At 42.2% G+C, this 16,575-nt stretch overlaps 1 protein-coding gene across 4 annotated transcripts in view; it reads left to right on the top strand.

Annotated features, from left to right (window-relative positions):
- NR3C2 (nuclear receptor subfamily 3 group C member 2) overlaps positions 1 to 16,575 on the top strand; it is a 365,879-nt gene that overhangs the window by 311,537 nt on the left and 37,767 nt on the right. For all 4 annotated transcript variants that reach the window (XM_021100657.1, XM_013978843.2, XM_013978840.2 and 1 more), the window contains exon 7: positions 16,266 to 16,396. In XM_021100657.1, coding sequence (XP_020956316.1) covers positions 16,266 to 16,396 — 131 coding nt within the window. The remainder of the gene's footprint in view (positions 1 to 16,265; positions 16,397 to 16,575) is intronic.

The following is a 16,575-nucleotide window of genomic DNA, read 5'->3' on the forward strand; positions in this document are numbered from 1 at the left end:
TTACATCATGTGCCTCCCCTCATCAACAGAGTAATGGAGACGGAAGGGTCTCAGGGGTCCCTCCCAATCTCTTATGGTTTATGATTCTGCAGTTCTACTTTACCAGTCAGATAACTTAGAGCTATGAGAATTTGTGGTTAGAACAATGTTGGTGAACAGAGAGAACAGACTTGTGGTTGCCAAGAGGGAGGGAGGTGGGAGAGGAATGGACTGGGAGTTTGGGATTGGTAGATGCAAACTACTGCATGTAGGATGGATAAACAACAAGGTCCTACTGAAGAGCCCAGGGAACTATATCCAATACCCTGTGATAAACAATAATGGAAAAGAATATGAAAAAGAATGTATGTATATCAGCACGACGGAATCATGTTGCTGTCCAGCAGAAATTAACACAACATTGTAAATCAACTCTACTTCAGTTTTTTAAAATGAGGTTGATTAAAAAGGAGGAGGACGATATTATAAAGACTATCCAAGTCGCTTCCCCTAAAGTGAAATATAAATCTCTTTATTTTTTTATCATTTAGCCAAGAAAATAATGAACAAAATGACTGGCATTTCGCTAGTCAGGAGTAAATTTTGAGAATATCTGCTAGGTGCCAGGCTCTCTGGTGACACAGTGACAGTCATGGTTCAGAATTCTATCATGGGGTTGGTGAGTTAAGAGGTGGACATTATGTGGAGAAAAGCAAACCTTTCTGCATTGTTGGTGGGAATGTAATTGGTGCAGCCACAATAGGGAACAGTATGGAAGTTCCTTTAAAAACTAAAAACAGAGCTACCATTTAATCCAGCAAATCTACTCCTGGACATCTATCCAGAGAAAGCTCTTAATTTGAAAAGATACATGCACCCCAGTGGTCATTACAGCATTATTTGCAATCACCAAGACATGGAAACAACCTAAAGGCCCCTCAACAGAGGAATGGATAAAGAAGATGTGATAGATATACACAGTAGAATACTACTCAGCCATAAAAAAAGAATGAATTAATGTCATTTGCAGCAACATGCATGGACCTAGAAATTATCATACTAAGTGAAGTAAGTTAGAGAAAAGCAAGTATCATATGACACCATTTATATGTGGAATCTAAAAACAATGATATAAGTGAGCTTATTACAAAACAGACCCACAGACATAGAAAACAAACTTATGATTACTAAAGGGGAAAGGGAAGAGGAGGTAAATTAGGAATTTGGGGTTAAAATATACATACTACCACATATAAAATAAAATAGATAAAGAACAAGGACCTACTCTATAGCATAGGGAACTATATTCAATATCTTGTAATGACCTACAATAGAAAAGAATCTGAAAAAGAACATAAATACGTATAACTGACTCACTTTGCTGTGCACCTGGAGCTAATAATACAACATGGTCAATCCACTTGACTTCAATAAACAGTTGTCTGTTTGGGGAGGTGGGGGTGGAGACAAAGGCACAGGAATAGCATCCTGACTAGAGGAAGCCAGAGTGACACACGACAAAGGAATTCTTGCCACCATGGGTGCTCCAGGAGTTAAGGAGAGAGTGACGCCTCAACAAGAGCTGCTGGCAGAACAGAACCGTCTAGCTTTGGAGGCCGTGTCCGCCTTTCCAGGGGAGTTAGGAGCACACGGGGACAGTGCAGAGCGGGTGCCTGCAGTTGAGGCCTGAGAACCCCCCAGAGCAGGAGAGGGGCTCAGGTGCAGAGCTGCAGTGAGGGAACCACGGGGTCCAAAGTGCTGTGGGCTCAGCCTCCAGAGTGCAGGGTTGCAGGGGGCTCTTGCTTTCTCCCTCTTCTTCTGGCTGTTTCTGCCTTCCCTCACCTGCTTTCCCCTACAATCAGCCTTCTCTGCTTTCCCTCTCTTTCTCCCTTTCTCTCCCTGGCCCTTCCCTTCTCCCTCTCCCCCCCAAACCCTCACACTCTCTCCCTCCCTCTTCTGTCCCCATCTCTCTCCTCCTCCAACTCCCCCTACACGTCCTGCCCCCTCTCCTTCTCTCTCCCCTCCCTCTCTCTCCTTCCCCCTCTTCCTCTTTCTCCCCCTTACTCCCCCTTCCCCTCCTCCTCTTTCTCCCCTTCTTCTTCCTTCTCTTTCTCCCCCTCCCTCTCTCTCTCTCCCCCCACTACTGCCTGGCCCTTCCCTCCCTCCCCATCTCCTGGCTGTCTCTTCCCCCTTCCTTTCTCCTTCTCTTCTCCTTTCACTGTCCTTCACGTAGACTGATATCACCAAATACTGCATTTATTGAGTAAAAACATTGCATTCCAGTGTCTTAACACTGAAATTAAGTGCATTAAGGCTTTTTGACACATTTTCAGGGAGAAGAAATCTGAGGGCACAAACTTGCTTTTTCACTTCCCTGTGACCCTTGTGTTCTTTTCTTTGGGGCAGTCGCCCTACATGGAGAACTTTTTCTCATGAGCTCCACCAGCCTTGGTCTTGGGATCGTTGACATGTCTGCCCCAGATGTTACTTGAAGGAATGACTTTGCTTTTCTAATTTTTACCGTGCTTTCTCTTTTTCCTGACGGCTGCTCTCTGTCCTGGTTGCAGAGGACGTTGCTGCCAACCAGCTGCCCGCACCCCCAACCGCACTCGCAGTGCCGGTGCCAAGCACACAGGGAGGAGGCTTGACTGGCCCTGGCCTCTCTCCAACAGGTGCCAGTGCTGGTGCGGGCTGGGGACTGTGGTCCTGGTGGCTCAGGAGACCCCAGGGAGTCAGCACTTGTGAAGTGTGGGCTTTAACTCTCTTTGAACACAGAAACCCAAAGAATCATTGGTCGGTCATTTAAAGAGAGAGTGGCCACTTTGTTCTGATTAGAGGAAGTTCAGACATTCACAGAATTTCTGAGCAGAAGAGGAGGCTAGATAGCATCAGCTGTGCTCCTCGGCTCTCTTGACTAGCAGCTTTCTGCAAGCAGATGAAAAGGAGAAGCCCTGTTGCAGCTGTCCTTTGAATCTGCGTCGTGTGCCTGTCATTGGGTGTGTGTGTGTGCCTGTGTGTGCAAGTGTTGACACTTGTGGGGACGGGTGGACCACTGGAGGGGTGGTCTGGTGGCGTGATACTTACCCCACCCGTCATGAATGATGCAGTTGTTCACAGTGTCCTGAACAAAATCTGCTTTGTGCCAGATGTTCAGAATTCATAATAAGAGAGGACACATGGCTAATCTCTGATAAATTAATCAAGCCGAACATCATCTTTTTTAAAAAATTTAGGTAGATGATCTATCAGCTTTTAGCATGAGTCCACCAAAAGAAACTACCTTTCAGCCAGCATCATCACACCCAAATATGTTTTCTAGGTCCCTCAGTTTGATGAATGAATTGAAGAGGGTCTGTCATAACAGTCTCTGGAGGTTTAGCTGTTTTCTTCTTCCAATGCAAGGCTCTCAAGATAGAAAAGGGAAGCTGTGATCCAGTTGCTACCCACCTCCCGCATTCCCATCCTAAAAATGCACTGCTGGGGCTACCATTTCCCCGGGGTGAGCCACTCTGCTGTTGCCTTGGAAGCACAGCTGCAAACCCGGCTTCATCCGGGTGAACGTCCTTCTTTCTCCCCTATGCCAGGCTCTGGTTGCCAGGATAATGCAGCTCTTGCCTGCAAAAGAAAGCAACTCCATCAATTGCAGCTTAATGCAAACCTTATCTTGTACTAGGAAAAAGCAATTTGCTTTCTCCCTTTACCCAAACAATAGTCTGGCGACACTTCTAAATTCAGCAATTCCCTTTGTTCACATTCTTGAAATTCAGTAGATAGCAAGTGGGAATCTTGCCTTTCTACAGCTCCTTTTTACAAGGGAGCAAACTGTGGTCATTTATTGAAATTAAGCATTGATGGGAGTTCCCAACATGGCTCAGTGGTAACAAACCTGACTAGTATCCACGAGGATGCGGGCTCGAGCCCTGGCCTGGCTCAGTGGGTTAAGGATCCTACGTTGCCATGAGTTGTGGTGTAGGTCACAGATGTGGCTCTGGTATGGTGTTCCTGTGGCTGTGATGTAAGCTGTTTGCTGCAGCTCGATTTGACCTTTAGCCTGGCAACTTCCATATGCCACGGGTGCAGCCCTAAAAAGCAAAAGCAAAAGATAAAAAGAAATAAGCATTATCTTTAAGTATATACTCCAAATGCCCCTGTTTGAAACAAGAATAGCTCACTGAAGGTTTTCTGACTTCTACTGAACCATTTGCAGTCCACATACTGTGAAATGTCCAGAAGTTTACTGTTAAAGTCTACAGCCTACAAAAATGAGGCTTGATAATTTTTTAAAAAAATTTTTGGCATGAGAGAACATTGTTCTTCTGTATTCTTTCTCTGTGTAGAGCAGTTCTGGTGATGAGTCTTCACCTGGTTAGCACAGATGAAGTCTCATCAGGCTCCAAACGTGCTGTTGGGTTTGTAACCTTAGTGTAGCAGTTGAGCACAGGCTCTGAGACCAGATTGCTTGGATTCAAATCCTAGAACAGTATTTGCAGTGAGGTTTGAGCTTCTTATTTTTACTTGGAATAAGTCAGTCACTTTGTCAAGTCAAGAACTACAGTCTGCTCCTTTGTCAAGGATATAGATAAACTTCCTACCGAAGCCACGAATTGAAACATGTGGTTCGCTCGGTCTTTAAATGTCCAGGAAGTTATCAGGCCGGTCCCTGTGCCCCTGCTAGAGTGGCTGCTGGCAGTAAGAGTGCAGTACCAGTAACATTCACCCTCTTGCCTGAGCCCAAAGCTCCCACTACTGGTATAGATAATAGAACGAGAGCATTATTCCCATAAACATTCTGCAGTTTGCTGTGTTCCATGCCTCATTTTACTGTATCACACCTCTCAGGAACAGGTGTATTTCATGTGACACAATAGGTAGAGGCATGAAATGTTGCTTACAAATGATGTTTTTAAAATGAATTATACTGTAACTGGCCTATGGAAATTCACAATTGCAGTGAGTACTAAGATTAAACCTTGGGTCATGCCGAAACATTTTTGTCACGAGATTTATCAGAGATACCCCAATTTAACTTGCTCTGAAGTCTGACATTTTCACACTGGGCTATGGTTGCTTGGATTTTCCTTCCGCTACCAAAAACACGTGTCCTGTACCCCCAAAGAAAGTGTGCTAATTCTGTAAGCATTTAAAAATGTAAGGTAGGAGTTCCCGTCATGGCACAGTGGAAGCGAATCCCAGTAGAAACCATGAGGTTGTAGGTTCTATCCCTGGCCTTGCTCAGTGGGTTAAGGATCCGTTGCCGTGAGCTGTGGTGTAGGTCGCAGATGCAGCTCAGATCTGGCGTTACTGTGGCTGTGGTGTAGGGCGGCAGCTGTAGCTCCAATGAGACCCCTAGCCTGGGAACCTCCATATGCCCTAAAAAGACAAAAAGACCAAAAAAAAAAATGTAAGGTACAAAGGAATGTTTTATCAAAATTAAATATCAAATTTATGGTAAAAATTAAAAGAGTCTAGATTTCTAGGGTTGTTGATGGTAAATTGTGGTTGCCGTATAACCAGGCCCCTTCTAGATTTTTAGATTGTCACATATGTTTTTTAATTGCAGTACAGTTGATTTACAATATTGTGTTGGTTTCAGGTGTACAGCACAGTGATTCAGTTATATATACTTCTGTTCTCCTTTGGATTCTTCTGCCTGATACATTATTACCAAATATTGAGTAGAGTCCCCTGTGCTGTACAGGAGGCCTTTGTTGCTTTTCTGTTTTATATATAGGAGTGTGTATCTGTTAAGTCACATATTCTTTTGATCTACGTAATATTCATTAAAGTCAATGGAAATTGTGATGCTTAAGTCAGGGGCAGGGCTATGAGACATATCCCTTCTGGAACGTCAATTAAGGTAATAAACAAAACATTGAACTCGCTTTTAACTATTACTAGATTAGACCATGTAAAATTCATAGAGAATACATGCATGTTATAGAGACCGCTGGTACACCCTCCCTCTGGCATATCCATCCAGAAAAACAAACCACAGCATTCTCCAGCGATGCCCAGGCAGCCGAGTTCTACCCTGGCTATTAATAAATGATGTAAATACTATAAAAATGAACAGGCATCAAAACTGCAACCAGCAAAATGGTCCTCCTACAGATATATCTGCTTGTCATTTAAGGAAAACTCTCATAAGACTATGAAAAAAAAAACCACAAAAACCATAAATTGGAATAATTTGAATGCTCAAATTGAGGTCATTTTTATTCTAATTAAGACTTGAAAAAAAGAACTGTTTCTGCATGCTGTTTTTGGGAAAATAGCAAGCTTGAGACGGGGACCATCTGTTACACTGACCATGTAACAAGATGTTAGATTTATTCAGACATAATGATGTGGTTTGCAGGATCAGATGTAAGGGCTGGTCCTTCAGATCCGCTGTGATTATCTGTGTGCACCACACCACGCAGATGATTTAACTCTGCTGTAGGACTGACACTATTGCTGTAGGTATCCCAACAATGTCTCTCTCTTTCTCTTTCATACACGTGTGCGCACACGCGCACACACACACACACGCACACACACACACACACTGCTAGGGTGATTCAGGAAAGAATAGTATGTTAGCAAACAGGTTTATGAAGATGCTTCTTCTTGAGATTCCAGAGACTTCAAAGAGCCCAGCCCTGAATGGGCACTGATTTTCTTTGTTTATATCTATAATTGATAAGCAGTCAAAAGTCTGTGAAATCCATTGGATTTACCTATTCTCTGTAGCTATCAGATGCTTATTTAGCACTCAGGTAATTTTGGATCTATGCACTGTACCAAAGTCAATCATGGAAAGCTGTGTCCCTTAGTATCCAGGAGAAGGACAGAGACTTTGCAGGTGGTGATTGTTGCCCATTGCTTAAACAGTAGCATAGCCCTTGGATTGAAGGGCTAAAGTGAAATATTTCAAAGGTTTGTTTTTCTAGCTCCTTACTAAGTAAAGTGATGTCCTACACACCTAAAGGGTGTTTAGGTAGCAAAGGTACAGTTTTGTGCAGTATTGCTAAAGGATCTTAAGTTTAAAAATGTCACTGTCCCTTTCTTAGGCTCCAGAGGTAGAAGAGCTGGGAACCTCTTGTGCTTTGGTATTTATAAAATCAGCCAGTGTGAAGGAATTACATTGATTAAATGTGAGTTCCTAGAAAGAGAACGGGGTGATAAAGGTTGTTCTCTTTTCCCTTCCCCCGTAGGGTACCTGCCACAACTCCAGCATACAGGCCTTTAAGGAACTGTTTCTAACTGACTTTTTGAGACTACCGTATATGAAAGAATTTTCACCCTTCCTGCTTTCAAAAGCATTTAACACAGCTTGCAGTAAAAACGCTGATACAGTAAGACAAAATGCATCAAAACACAAAAAGGCAGAAGGCAAGTAGCCAAAATAGAGAAGAAAGAAGATATTTTATCTATTACAAAAAAAGAATGAAAAGCCTGAACCCTAAAGGAAGTTACATAATTAAACACTAATCTTAGTTTCTTAATCCCCAACAAAGTATGGCAGGTAGAATCATAGATTGCATAGATTCTTTTTTTTAATTGAGGTATAGTTGATGTGCAGTATTTTATAAGTTTCAGGTATACAAATAGTGATTCACAATTTTTAAAGGTTACACACCATTTATAGTTATAAAATACTGACTATATTCCCTGTTGTACAATATATCCTTGTAGCTTACCTATTTTATACATAGTAGTTTGTACCTCTTAATCCTCTACCTCTATTTTGTCCCTCTCCTGCCTCTCCCCACTAGTTTGCTCCCTTTATCTATGAGTCTGTTTCTTTTTGTTATATTCACTGGTTTGTTTTATTTTTAGATTCCACATATAAGTGATACAGTATTTTGTGTTTCTCTGTCTGATGTACTTCATTAAGTGCAATACCCTCAAAATCCATCTGTGTTATGGCAAGTGGCAAAACTTCATCCTTTTTTATGGTTAAATAGTATTCCATGGCTCATATATATATATATATATATATATATATATATGAGCCATGGAATATATATATATATATGTGCGTGTGTGTGTGTGTCAGTCATATCTTTATCCATTCATCTGTTCATGTATACTTAGGTTGCTTCTGTATCTTAACAATTGTAAATAATGCTGCTATGAACGTTGGGGTGCATGAATCTTTCCAAATTAGTGTTTTCATTTTCTTTAGATATATGCCCATGAGGAGGATTGCTGGATCATATGATAGTTCTATTTTCAGTTTTTTGAGAAGCCTCCATATTGTTCTCTGTAGTGGCTGCTCAGTTTACACTTCTACCAACAGTGTACAAGGGTTCCCATTAACTCTGACTATTCACTTTTGTTCCAAGATTAATTCAATATTTTAAAACTATTTCTGAATGATCATACGATTGCAGTTTAGTATAATGGATGTCCTAAGAGAGGACCAGATAAAGTTACAGCTATGAATAAAATTGGTTTCCTAGTTTGAGAAAATGACAGAACTATTGAGATTTTTCTTTCCTTTTTTCTTTTTTTTTTTTGAAGTGTTTCTTTGAAAATATTTTAAATCTGTTCTTCTCATGGATTTTAACCCAAGGTCTTTGGAATTGGAGGAACTAGGCCTCTATAGCCATTTTGGTTGTTGTATTTATTTTTTTAAAAGTGGAGTTTATGCTGTTACTGCACATGAGATGATGTTTATAAATGGATTGCATATACCCATGTTCAGAAGTTATTTAAGTCTGATGTTCAGTTTAATACAGGAATATTTACTACTTTAGAACCCTCTACAGCCTTTTTATTAGCCCACTCTTCAAGGATGACTTTTGCCTTTACTTTTATTTTATAAAGCCATTATACAAATTTCTTTCCCAGAGGAGGCTGTATAGTTTTACATTTTTTTTACTCAAAATGAGGTAACATTATTAAATGAACAAAAGTGTGTAGCAAAGAGTATTTCTGTGAAGTCATGTTGCAAAATTAATCCCAGTATCACACCAGCAAAATTGTCCTTGTTTCAACTTCTTTGGACGTACATTTCTGGGCATTTAATCTAATTGTGCAAAAATGATGGGATGTAAAATGTGTTTTTAAGTTGGCCTATTTTCTGAAAATTTCAAGCTATATCGAGGACACAGTAGTCTTCATTTAGAGAACTCAATTTCATGCAGTGGAAGCAGCAATGGAATTTGAAAGGACAAAATCGGACGACATAATGGGGAACAAAAAATAAACAAATGAGTGAATCGAATAGCAAACTATCTGAGGTACCAAATCTCTCTTTATAGCTGTAAAAAGATTCTTTGGAGAAAAGAGCTAGACACGATGGAGCCCACAGCATGGAGAGAGGAAAAGGCTTGGGTTTTGAAGTAAGAAAACTGGATTTATGTACATGGCTACATCATGTACCTAATTCTGCCTTTTGCATGGACACCGAGGAGCATACTTTACAAGGCGCTGTGGGAATGAGCAAGAGGCAGAATTCACGGTGCTGATGGTGGGCGCCCCCGTCCATGGTCGCTGTGAAAGCCTTGGAGGTTGTTCAGGTCGTAATCACTCGAGAAAGAGGCAAAGAGATGCTGTTCCTACTGAAGCAACCAAAAAAAGGGGGGCTTTTTTTTTAGGTGTGTTGTTTCACACGGACCCTCTAATCTGTGTTCAGGTAGAATCTGAGGTCTCTCTTGAACCTTGAGTCTGCGTGCAGATACTTGGCTAACACGCCTGACACTTTGACACAGAGGCGTTTCACTTTCTACTCTGGGCGAGTCACGTCCGTCGCCTTCTTGAAAAATCCGCCTTCTCTCTGGTTCCTCTCCCCATCTACCATCCTACGTCTAGTAATACTAACAACACAGTATCATTTTTGTAAAACGTCATTTTAAGAATCTGATTATCTCTTGGTTTGTTTTAACCAAAAAGACCATTGGTCTCTCAAGAAGCATTTTACTCTCCACATGATATCCACAACAACAAAAGCTAACCTTTGGACAGCACTTTATAAATTAGGCGCTCCCATCCCTTCAGTCCCTGCATCTCAGCAAAGCAGGAAATTGTAATATTTCACAATTTTAAATGATAGGATACGTCTGGGCCTCAGAAGTGACACGACGCCAGGCTCACAAAGCTGCACCCCGCGGGGCCGGTGGGCCGTACGTCTCTAGGCCCTGCTGTGGCAAAACCAAGGATGCCCACCCTGCCTCCAGTACGAGGGAGCTGAAAGGACCAAATGCATAGGAGTGCCCTCTTTAAACTGCACAGTGTCGGGGTTCCCGTCGTGGCGCAGTGGTTAACGAATCCGACTAGGAACCATGAGGTTTCGGGTTCGATCCCTGGCCTTGCTCAGTGGGTTGAGGATCTGGCATTGCTGTGAGCTGTTGGTGTAGGTTGCAGACGTGGCTTGGATCCCGCGTTGCTGTGGCTCTGGCGTAGGCTGATGGTTACAGCTCCGATTAGACCCCTAGCCTGGGAACCTCCATATGCCGCAGGAGTGGCCCAAGAAATGGCAAAAAGACAAAAAAATAAATAAGTAAATAAACTGCACGGTGTCAAAAGCGTGTTGGGTTATATTCTATGGAGGTCCAGATTTGTAATCCATTTCACACCATGTTACAATCTAAACCCCCCCACTTTATTTTCAAAGAACATTTTCAAGAACTTCACATCTATCCTATCTGTTTCACAAGCCATTTGCTCCTACATTCTGTAAATTTGTAGCATTACCTTGGTCTAATCAGCACCATCATATGCACACCTGTATGGCTGCCGCTCATTTTGTGGTCCTAACTTGTCCTCTTTCCTCCTCCCTCATTCATTCATGAGAGAGTTTTGAGCAAAGATTGATGCATGGCATTTGGTGACATTCAGCTTAGTCAGACATGGAGCCTACCTTTAAGGAGGGTCATTGGCAATCAGAATTGAGAAAGTGAACTGAGCCTTTTTTCCCCTCCAAACACATAGAAATTTTACATTGAAAAAAAGTCTTAAATATATAACCAAGTGCAAAAGAAAAAGAAAAACCAGGTGCAAGAATGGCATTCATAGCCGGAGTCGTTTAGCTTGGAGTTAAAGCTACACTGGCCCACAGATTGTTGGATGTAGGAAAATGCCTTAGAAGTGGGTATGAGAACACAACAGGAATAGGAGACAAGAATGTTGACTCCAGCAAGGCTGGACCCTGAACTGGAGCCCCCTGCGTAAAGCCAGATTCTGCAGAGATTTCACTCTCCACTAACAAGGACACTGAAACTCAACAAGCCAGCCAGCCCAGGGACATGGCAGGGAAGCCCAAAGAAATGAGAAACAAGCCTGTACCACATCAAGTGTGCAGTCTTAAATTTAAACTATGCAAGTCTTGCAAAAAAAAAAAAAAAGCATTTAGGCTGAGAGATGAGCATAAAAACTGGCCCAGAACAAGGGGAAAGCATGTGTACCCCTGATAGTTATACGTGCTGAAACTTCCTGAAGATTACCTCCCACAGACAGGGCCCCAGGGATTCACCCAGAAAACAATATATGCCAAAACAATACATGTTAGGTGAGCAGATGAGGGTCACAAAAAAATGAACTTAAAAAATTTGAAAGAAAAATTGACAGAACACAGTAAACCAACTATAATGGAAAAAATAAAAATGATTTAAAAAAAAGAAGTGTTGGCCCACAATCCAAAAAAATTTTTTTGAAAGAAACCATAAAATGAACATGTTTAAAGTATTTACAGTTGTAATAGGTAAGGTATACTTTAGAGAAAGGAGATGATAAAGTAAGAAGTAGCTCATGGAAGAGAACAGAAATACTTGAGAAAGAACCAAATAGAACATTTCTAGGCACCTGGACATGAAAAACATTCAAATCAAACCACTGTAGAGGGAGTTCCCATTTGTGGTTCAGCAGGTTAAGAGCCCCCCTAGTATCCATGAGGATGTGGCTTTGATCCCTGACCTCGCTTAGAGGGTTAAGGATGCGGCATTGCTGTGAGCTATGGTGTAGGTCGCAGATGCATCTCAGATCCTGCATGGCTGTGGCTGTGGCATAGGTGGGCAGCTGCAGCTCTGATTCAACCCCTAGCCTAGGACTTTCCATATGCTACAAGTATGGCCCTAAAAAGAAAAATAAAAATTAAAAGACACTGTAGACATTCAACAGACTGGACACAGAAACAGGAAAAATTATTAGAAAACAGATCTGAGAAAATCACGTAGAATGCAGTGCAGAGAGATAAAAAGATGGAAACTAAGAAGCAGAGGTTAATGTGGAAGATATAATGAAGAGGTCCAACACACTGCTAATAAAAGTTCTAAAAGGAAAAATGGCAGGAATAGGGCGAAAGTGATATTTGAAGAAAAAAAGGTCTAAGAACATTTCAGAACTGAAGAAATAGCTACATGTTCAAATCGAATAGGGACACTGAGTCCTGAGATGGAGAAATAAAAGTCAGTCTGTACCTAGGTCCATCACACTGAAACTGCAGACCTCAAAAATACCCGACATTGTATCCATAAGGACTCGGGTCTGATCCCTGGCCTTGCTCAGGGGTTAAGGATCTGGTGTTGCTGTGAGCTATGGTGTAGGTCCAGTGCCCCTCGGATCTGGCATTGCTGTGGCTGTGGTATAAGCTGACAGTTGTAGCTCTGATTCAACTCCTAGCCTGGGAACCTCCATGTGTCACAGGGGTGGCTGTGAAAAAAAAAAAATAACAATAAAAAGGAGATTTTTTTAAGCTACCAAAGAGAAAATGCAGTTTCCCTGGCCTATAAAAGAATGACAGTCAAAGAAGAAATTTCCCCAGAGTAGCAGTGAAGGCCCAGGGGGAGTGGACACACTATCTTCAGGGTATTAGGTCAGTCACCTGTCACCCTGGAAATCTATCACATTTTAAACTAGCATGCAAGAATGAAGGTGACATAAAGACATGTTCAGAGATATCAAGATTGGCATATTTGAAATGCAATAACTGCTGCTGAAAAGAATTTTAAAAAATTGTTTGATAGGTAAGAAATTGAACCCAGTAGCATGGAGTGGAGTGTCAGAAACGATGATGATGAGAGAAATAGATTTGCCACTCTAAACAGACATGGGACGTGGAGTCTGACTTTGGGTGTGATTTGAAAACAAGTTGAAATGTATATTCTAAAGAGCGTTAACAGTTGTTCCCATTGGGGCTAAGTGGCAATGAACCCAACTAGTATCCATGACGATATGGGTTTGATTCCTGGCATCACTCAGTGGGTTAAGGACCTGGCATTGCTGTTGAGTGTGGTGTAGGTCCCAGACATGGCTCAGATCCTGCGCTGCTGTGTGGTGTAGACCAGCAGCTACAGCTCCAGTTCTACTCCTAGCCTGGAAACTTCCATATGCCGCAGGTGCAGCCCTAAAAAGAGAAGGAAAAAGAAAAAACCTAAAGAGCAGTAACATGGAAGATGGGAAGCAGGAGACCAAAGATAAAGTGCTGTTTCTCATGGAAAAGCTATTGATTAACTATAGGCTTTTAAGTTTGCAAGTTCATAACTTAATAATTATTTGAAGGGTCAAAATGGAATATATAGCTTCTAAATCCTGTCCAGGTCCAGGAGCGAAGAGAGGTTCTTTTGCTAAAAAAAAAAAAAAAAAAATTAAAAAATAAAAAGCTGGCTCCATCTAATCAAAGGAAGGAAAGAAGAAAGAAGGAAAGGAGAGGAGAAAATTAAAATGGTAGAAAAAAATCCAAATCTATTAGTAATCATGATAAATGAAAACAGATTAAACTGAGCTGCTGTAATACAGAGACTCTCAGGTTTTTTTTATTCCAGCTTTTGCTGTTTATAAGCAACATGTGTGAAGTAGAATTTTGTGGAAATTTTGAAAATGAGATTTTTTCAAAAGAGCATTCCAGGCAAATGCTACAGAGAGCGCAAAAGAAGGAGGAAGGAAAAAAGAGAGGGAGGGAGAGAGGGAATAAGGAAGGGACAATCTTAACATCAGACGGGATTTTTAAGGCAAAAAGTATTATGAATAAAGATGATGATAGTGAGAGGAGGCAAAAAGCTTAAAATACAGTGGGTAAAGAAATGAAGAGACAAATCATGAAAGAAGAAACCCACATGGTCAGAAAACCTTTGGGAAAATGCAAGTAAAAGCAAGGGTGGGGGCGACCCTTTGAACCCCCATCAGATGGCAAAAAAAAAAAAAATGGTTTTAATTGGTGAATGACAAGTATTGGTGGGATGAGGAATAAAAGGACAGCTCATCTCCGACGGGTTGGAATGAAAGCAGCAGATGTCCATCCATCTATGACTCAGCAGTTCTGCTTCCTTTCTGTATCCCAAAGAAATGCCCAGGGATGTTCCCTTGGGCACCATCTGTAACAGCAGTTAAGTGGCAACAACCCAAGGGTCCCTCCGGAGGGGACGGGATGCGTAAGCTGGGACGGACTCAAACACGTGAAACTCACAGCAGCGAGAGTGACTTCGCTCAGCATTACCTCTATTAAAACAGACCCATTGCCGAATCATCACATGAAATAAAAATAAGCTGCAGAAGGATGTGCATATCTGATTTCAGATTTACGTAAAACAAAGCAGTACTGTGTGCTGTTATTATAAATATATGTGTGTGTGCGTGTGTGTGTGCGTAAAATCTGCATGTCTGAGAGGAAACGTTCATCTCCCAGAGTGGGCAGTCCCCTTCTTGAATGCGGAAGATGGATTTGGGGGGCAGGGGCACTTAACTTGACCGTGTTTAATTTTTAAAGATCTAAAGCAACTGCGGCAAAAATATTAGCAGTTTATTTGCATCGTTCTGCAGGGTAGACCCATAGGCTCTGTGTGTGTTTGTGCATGTGTGTGTTTTTAAAATATTTTCTTAATTAAAAATAGCTCCCAGCTTATTCTGCAAAAGGAAAGACATACAGCAGTAACACCAAGCAGAATGCTCTGTAGAGTTCCCTGTTGAGTTCTTTTTTGTTTTAATTTTTAATATGATTTTTACTTTTTTCATTATAGTTGATTTATAGTGTTTTGTCAATGTCTACTGTACAGCAAAGTGACCCAGTCATATGTCTATATATAGATAGAAAGATTCTTGTTCTCACATGATGAGTTCTTTGCAAAAGGCTTTCAGACTCGAGATGAGAGATTTCTGCTGTCTGAACCCAGGAGTGCATCGTGCTCTCGTACAGAGGCCCACCTGCGTGCAGTAGCTCATAGAAACTGTTCGGCTGTCATGACCTTTTCTGAGTCTGTGGCCTTTGTCCAGTCCTTTCCCGTTCCTCACCAGTAGTCTCTTTTTTATCAGTTCCATTCTAGTCATCATAACAGAATACTTACCCACGGCCTCCCAAAAGATTCATTCATTTATCTGACCAACTAAATAATGTCTTGCTTACTTCCCTCTGGAAGAGAGAAAATGATGACTTCTGTTGTAGCATCGTGTGGATTTTTATGGAAACGCTTGGATTTGGCAGAGGGAGCCCCTTGTTGGTTGTTTGGACATGTGAATGTATCGCGCAGACCCCCATGTCACATTCTTCTCTAACCAGAAAGATTCCATTTGAGATTCTCCCCTTTTAAAGTGTTGGCTGATTTCCCTTTTTCAGTGCCCTGCTGCAGACAGCACCCCTGTAAGGGGGTCCTTGTGGAAATAAGGGTGCTCATCGTGGTCCTGTGTCCACAGCATCTAACACAGCTCTTCCAAGGGGTAGGCACTTGGGACCTCTGGCCAAAGGGAACAGGTACCCCTGGGCTTCACCCCGCACCACAGCAGCTTCTCTGCTGCATGGACAATCCTGCCATCATACATACCACTCTTGACGTAAAAGGAAATCATGACACACTTTGAGAAGGGTTGATTTCGGTTGCTTCTGCCACATTCTCCTTGGGGACAAGTAAACAGCCTGGCAGGACTGGTCTAGAAACACTTTGAAACACCTTGTGAGGCAGCTGACTTGTCTTTCAAATCCACATCTGCTCCATGTTGAAGCCAGAAGCAAAACTCTGACTCAGCTCTCTCATCCAGTGGTCCATTGCTGGTCTGGTCTGATCCTGAATATTGCCTTCTCTCTCTCTCGCTTTTTAGGGCCGCATCTGCACCATGTGGAAGCTCCCAGGCTAGGAGTCGAATCAGAGCTGCAGTTGCCAGCCTCCATCACAGCCACAGCAACACAGGATCCGAGCTGCATCTGCGACCCATACCACAGCTCACGGCAACACTGGATCCTTTCACCCATGGAGCAAGGCCAGGGATCAAACCCACATCCTCCTGGATACGAGTTGGGTTCTTAACCTGCTGAGCCATGATTCAGGAACTCCTGAGGACCTTGCCCTCTCAACAGCTTTGCTTTTCCTTTGCAGAGAGAAGATGCACCAGTCTGCCATGTATGAGCTCTGCCAGGGGATGCACCAGATCAGCCTGCAGTTCGTCCGCCTGCAGCTCACCTTTGAAGAGTACACCATCATGAAAGTGCTGCTGCTGCTGAGCACAAGTAAATTGACATCCCCTCAGCCCTTTGCCTACCTCGTCACATCATCTTATTTAGGAAAGTAGCCTAGTTGTAGTGCTGGGTAGTCGGTATACAAGAAACAGGAGGAGGTGGGCTTTAGTATCTGAAGAACTAAGTTACTGGCAGAGTGTGAAGCTTTGGGTGGAGCATCTGCCTTCATT

Source organism: Sus scrofa, chromosome 8 (assembly GCF_000003025.6).
Source record: "Sus scrofa isolate TJ Tabasco breed Duroc chromosome 8, Sscrofa11.1, whole genome shotgun sequence".
NCBI lineage: Eukaryota > Metazoa > Chordata > Mammalia > Artiodactyla > Suidae > Sus > Sus scrofa.